The 6,194-nt window shown below is 38.1% G+C and overlaps 1 protein-coding gene across 1 annotated transcript; it reads right to left on the bottom strand.

Moving 5' to 3' along the window:
- Nucleotides 1-589: 589 nt before the first annotated feature.
- Nucleotides 590-5,968, bottom strand: LOC110110624 (WD repeat-containing protein YMR102C). The gene is made up of 8 exons (XM_020842202.2): nt 5,631-5,968; nt 4,035-5,189; nt 3,822-3,912; nt 3,567-3,724; nt 3,425-3,476; nt 2,010-2,089; nt 1,710-1,803; nt 590-1,621 (listed from the first exon to the last, which is right to left on the bottom strand). Exons 2-8 carry the CDS (start codon nt 5,175-5,177, stop codon nt 1,056-1,058), a joined length of 2,184 nt encoding a protein of 727 aa, XP_020697861.1. The 5' UTR covers nt 5,178-5,189; nt 5,631-5,968; the 3' UTR covers nt 590-1,055.
- Nucleotides 5,969-6,194: the final 226 nt, after the last annotated feature.

Raw genomic sequence — 6,194 nt, 5'->3', positions numbered from 1 at the left:
GAAATTATTGTCACTCTAATAAGCCTTTCCATTTGCAAACCTTGAGCTGCAAGGGGTGCAAAGAGCCGGGGGATGTTCAAGTCAAGCTAGGTTGTTAAATACCGAGCTCGAGCTCAAACTCGACTCGTCCCACATCGAATGGCTCGAGCGTTGTCCCGAACAGGTTGGTCGTCTATCTCTGTCGTCACCCTCCCTAGCTCCGTTGTCACTTGGACCATCTAATCCCTACTCGACTTGCAAATTGCCCCTCTCTGCTTTTGGTGCCATTTCCTTAAACCCCTTCTGCTTCCGCTGGCCTCCAAGAGCTACTTGGCAACCTATCGAGTCAAGCAAATGTCAGTTCGAGCTTGAGCTCGATAAGCTCAACTCGTTGAGCCTCTTCCTAAGTCAAGCTCAAGTTAGCTCGCGAGCTGGCTTAACTCGGTTGCACCCCTTGCTGCATCAAATTGCTAACAGTTGCATATAGTCTAGCAATGCTCATCACAAGTTCTACTCTTCTTAAAAACAGCTTAAGCTTGGTAATATGAACAGTCACTACAGAGTAAACCACAATACCAAAATAATCATCAGCAATTGAAAGAACTATATGTGAGAAAATGACTACAAAAAAGTCAGCTAAATCATACTAACAAAAACAAAAACATTTACACTGACAAGCAAAAAAGCTTGCTTTATATCAACACTTGTATTAACCTGTGTATTATATTTGAAGACAGATCTCTTTCTGCCATGAGACTTAAACCTAAATCTCTATCTATATCACAGTTACAATGCGCATGCCCCTGTTTTCAACTTAGTCACAGTCTCACAGAGGCATAAGGGATTCAATTTTACACCAAATAATGCAAAATGTGTTGCAGTATCTATCTCTGAAACGCCAAGAAGATCTCCCTATGCCGGGAAATATAAAATAAATCAATGAAAATTCTGGAGCCTCTGGTAAAACTGCACAAGTGTACAAAAAACCGCAATGCTGGCTCGAGTAGAAATGCGATGCAAACAAAGAATGTGATAGATGATTCGGACGGAATCATAACCTACTAAACCTACAGGATTCACAGGTAGACTGGTAACCCATAATTCTGAAATGATCTAATCCTCCCATCCCAGCCAGCAGTCACTATAACTTGGCCCCAGGCATGGGATATGTTCTTCGGGCAAGAACTCTTCAGAAACTTGAAATGTGATTTACCAGAACTGGACATTTTTGATAAAGAAGATGGGAACTTTTCTTCTGGCCATGTAGCCGAACCCCTGCGCAGAACATCGGCAAAGAACTCCGGGCTTAATATGACATTGCTGGAAGGTGAGAGGTAGAGAATCTTGTTCCCTAGAGAGTCTACAAGAGATGGATATCTTTTGTTGCTTTCATGTGATGAAGTTAGCTCAAATGTGTCTGATGTTGGCTTTTTGGATGAAAAACCCTGCCATGGGACTGCAATGCACACATGGCTGGAGTCAAAACACTCAGAGGATCGACTGCTCTTTAAATTGGATGAGGGTACATGATCTGTATTTGAGTGGTTCCAGATGTAGACTTTCGAGTCCTCACTTGCAGAAACTATATGCTTCCCATCATAAGTGAATGAAGCCGATATCTGACTTCCAGAATTCTGAAAGCCTGTGAGGACGAAAAAGAAATGAGATTTTGAACAAACATGACGAGTTCTTCCAGCTAGTTAAAAGGGATTCCTAATTGAAATAAATACCTTTGTATTTAGAGACTACATCAAACCCATCAAGGATTCTTATTTTTGATTCAGCAGAAGTAACCATTAGCTTGCAACTGCTGCTGGGGCAAAACTAGTGAATAAAAAATCATGAATTTAGAACAATTTGGGATGAATATAAACATTTAGGTTTCGTTTAGGATGACTTTTTTACTGCTTCATAAAGCAGTTTTTTAGTATAAAAATTTTAATTTTTGTACAAAAAAGCTGCTTTAAGAAGCAGCAAGAAAGCCGTCCCAAATGAAGCCTTAGTCACTTAATATCAATGAAAATGTTTACCTGAAAGCCAGTGATCCTCTTTTCTACTGACTTCTTTTTGCCACCGAATGAAACCTTTCTATCTAGTTGAAGACGATTATCTGAAACATCAGAAATAAGAAGTGCAGGTAAGAATCATCCAACGAGTAACAACAATTAAATCTAAAATATTATAGGGCAGGAGGAAATGAAAATGCAACTTCAAGGAAAACACATGGGACATCAACTAACCAGGACAACTAACTAGGCCTCATGTTAGAGTTTCTTGAAACTTCGTCAGTACTACCAATATATCTTTTAATCTGGCAATGTCATCGAGGTTTGTTATGAAACGTGCAATAATGTTATACCAAAATTTTCTCACAAACCCAAGTAATAGATAAATCTTAGTAGAATTGTTAGGGTTTCAAGAAACCTTGACATAAGACCGGAGCTAATTATTATAAAATAGGGTAAACTATTGTTCATGTTCGACCTTTTTCGTGAGAATACCCAAAAGGAGGGAGTTTTATATAAATACAAGTTAATTTAATCTGCATAAGTATAACAATGCTTTCATACTTCAATTAAGGCTTCGTTTGGGACGGCTTTCTTGATGCTTCATAAAACAACTTTCTAGTACAAAAATTAAAAATTTTTTCTTACTAGAAAGCTGTTTTAAGAAACAACAAGAAAGCCGTCCCAAATGAAGCCTAAATCTCATCTCTCGTCCAAGGAAATAGGCTACCGCCCAATTTGGCTGGTTGCAAATAAAACAAAGGTTATTTTATTCTTGAGAAAAAATCATTATATTTGAAAAGTTTTGGAAATTTAAAATCCCAATTTGATTTCTACTACAACACTGCATTCTACCAAAAGATAGAATCCAACAGCAACAACATTTGAGTGCTTGTAGATGGTTAATAGGCTTCAGAAAATTATTAAGTTCATTGGATATAGTTAATAATTTTCTGAAGCCTATTAACCATCCACAAGCACTCAAATGGACCCTAATAATAGATTATAAGAACCGTTTTGCTCAATCAAAAGTGATGGTCTTGCAAAAGGAATATTTTGTGAGCAATAGCTCCAATGATGCCAATAATTTACTTCTACATGTTTCAGTGCATAAGAAAGGATAAAATAAAAGCAACATATTAGTAGATAAATGAAAAATGCAATCCCCAAAGAAATCTCTTATTTCTAATGTATGTGAAAACGGAGGATTCCAATGTTCACATATTAGTTGTTTCTGACATTATTTCCCCAAGTATGTAACACATAAGAAGTAATTTCATGTGCATAAGAAAGGCTAAAATAATTCAAATGTGATAAGAAGCTCTACAGGCACCTCAGCATCAAGGATAGCATATTATATTTAAAGTATATAACAAACTGGATATGGGAAATTAATTCGCTGTTAATGTGAAAATCAATAAACAATTTAAGGTGTGCACCTGATGCATCATAAAAGCTACAATCACCCATCATGGAGCCAACAATAACTCCCTGCATAGACCAAACAGAGGCATTATTAGCTTCAAAAACACCTGATAATTCACAAAAAGAGCTTCAAAGGGAAGAAAAACAATTAATTACCTTCCCATCTGGGTGATAACAAACTGCAGTAACTATTTCTTTAATATCAGTCCAGTTCACAACACGACAATTTGGAATTTCCCAGATTCGAACTTTCCCATCTATAGAGCCACTTATGAAATATCTCTCATCATTGGGCTTAAACTGAACGCAAGTCACTGCATGACCAAAAGAATGAATTCAGGTTTTGACCTGCAATTTAGAGTGATAAAAGAATATGGTAACAGGTCAGTTAAAAAAGAACAAAAAACGCACCATAGTTGTTATGAGCAAATACTTTGAGGCAACCATCACACCCCAATTGCCACAAACGAACAGTTTTGTCAACAGAAGAAGATAGCAAATGCTGCAGGAAGTGTTCATTTTCAATTCAAAGATATTTTGAAAAAAAACAATCAAAATAGTAACTTTCTTGAGGAATTCTATGCTATGAATATATCAATTACATGTCCTGAAGTTCAAGTTTACCTTGTCATTTGACCATGCAAGATCTAACACATCCCCTTTATGACCATGGAACTCGTACAATGGTTTCTCAGATATGTGAAAAACCTCCGGAGGAACCACAACACAAGCTGAATCTGAAGTGCTGCGCAAACTCCTAGATCTGATCATTTTTTCTTTATCAGCATGAAGAGCTGCAACTTCAGTATTACGGCTCACAGTTAAGTAAATGCAAGCAGGATCATCATTAGGAATTTCATATTCACTGGTTCTTGCACACTCCATCACCTGCCATACTCTCACAACTCCATCTTCACCAGCACTAGCTAAGTACTCTCCATCAGGGCTAAACTTCATGCAAAGGATAGCCCCGCGATGGGCCTTAAAGTTTTGCCCCGTATAGACAGCCGAGAATTCCTTAGATTGCTTTCTATATGGGCGAACTTGAATTTTTTGAAATTTGGTTCTGGAACTTTCCTCAGAATCAGAGACATCTGAAGCAAAGTTATATCTTTGCCTATCTACAATGCAAGTCACAGCACCTAATCTCCTCAACCACCCAAACTTTTTTCTAATCGTCATCTTTTCAGAGCTTGTGCTTGACGAGCTATTATTCCTTCGCATAAATTGCTTAGCATAAGATGACATGAAAACCCTCTCGTCCTCCCGAAGGCTTCGACTAGCACCATTCTGCTTTGAATCACTCAAATTTTTGATTCTATGATCAAATAGCTCATCAGAGGATCTCTCTTGAGATGTGCTGGGAGCCTTAACAGGGCAGCAGGATCGTAGAGATTCATTCTCCAAAGCTGAACTCAGGAGTACAGCACCACAATCCGAAGATATCCTATCAATGCCCTCCGTGATTTTGTCATCAACCGTATGCTCTCTATTTGGAGAAATGTAATCAGAATAAGGGCTGGGAATGGGATCCAAACCCATGATCTGCTTGAACTTCGCTCGCCGTTCCTGTACGCTGCACGGACTCTTCATCCAGACCTGGTAGAAAGGATCACTGTTCACCCGCTTAGACGAACTCTCTTCTGGGAATGAAACATCGCTAATAGCCGGGCTAGCAGGACACGAATCAAAAACTGAAGATAAGTCGTCTCTGGGGTCAAAAAACAAATCCTCTTCTTCTCTGGAGAAGCAGCCAAGAGCCATCATATCCTCTCACTTCTAAAAAAATCACAAAACAAATCCAAACCTTGTAAGTACTCAGAAGCTATTGAGGCATTCTATTAATACTGCAACAACCCCCCCCTAAATTATCTCCAACGCAAGCGGATAAGAGTATAAGACGGACAAACTAAATATATGAAATTTAAGAGGGTATTAACCAAATCCAAAATCGGAAGGCAATGAACCTAGCCATCCAAAGCATTGAACTTAAACCCAAGCAGGGAAAACCTTAAAAAACAAACGATTTTCAAGGCCCAAGATAAAGAATCACATTCCCAGCTCTGATCAACGAGAACAAGCCCGGATCACGAAAAAAAAATTGTTCCCCAACACGAAGTCCATGCTTTAAAACCAAACAAACGAAGAAAAACACAACTTGACTACATAAACCACGACAACAAGAACGCGGAATTCACAGAGAGGACCTTGTCTGCTCACCTTCTCTCCCATGAAAAAAAACAATGAAGCAGCGTTGAATCCAAGTAGCGTAACTGCGCGTTGAGATCTCCGGACTCCAATTATCGTCTCCTTCCCTCTTGCGCCCTCTCCTTCTTCTCGACGGCAGGTATCACGGCTTAAAGTATTCGATAAATAATCAAATGAAAAAGGTAACAGCAACTGATCAAGCTAAAAAACAAATTGCGAATTAGGGTTGGGCCCTCGAATCGATTTCTGTGATCGGATTTCCCAATATGAGAATTTTGAAGGTACGGGTTAGGGTTTGTGCGCCGTGGCGAGAAGTCGAAAACTCGTCTCATTTTTTTATTTTATAGGAGTTTGTTATTTACATTTTAACCATTCTGCGTTCAGTTCTTAATTCTTATGGACTCTTAAGGAATTTGACTGATTCAAAGCATATTTTCTTCGAAAGATCATTGGAATTATCTTTTAATTGCCACGAAATTAAATTAAATTAAATTAAATTAAATTAAATTATAATTATAATTATAATTATAAACTCTTATGCAAAATCATATAAAACATCCTATTATAATAATAATA

The sequence above is a fragment of the Dendrobium catenatum genome, unplaced genomic scaffold, assembly GCF_001605985.2.
Source record: "Dendrobium catenatum unplaced genomic scaffold, ASM160598v2 fragScaff_scaffold_1639, whole genome shotgun sequence".
NCBI lineage: Eukaryota > Viridiplantae > Streptophyta > Magnoliopsida > Asparagales > Orchidaceae > Dendrobium > Dendrobium catenatum.
This window is presented reverse-complemented; position numbering and strand designations above follow the sequence as displayed.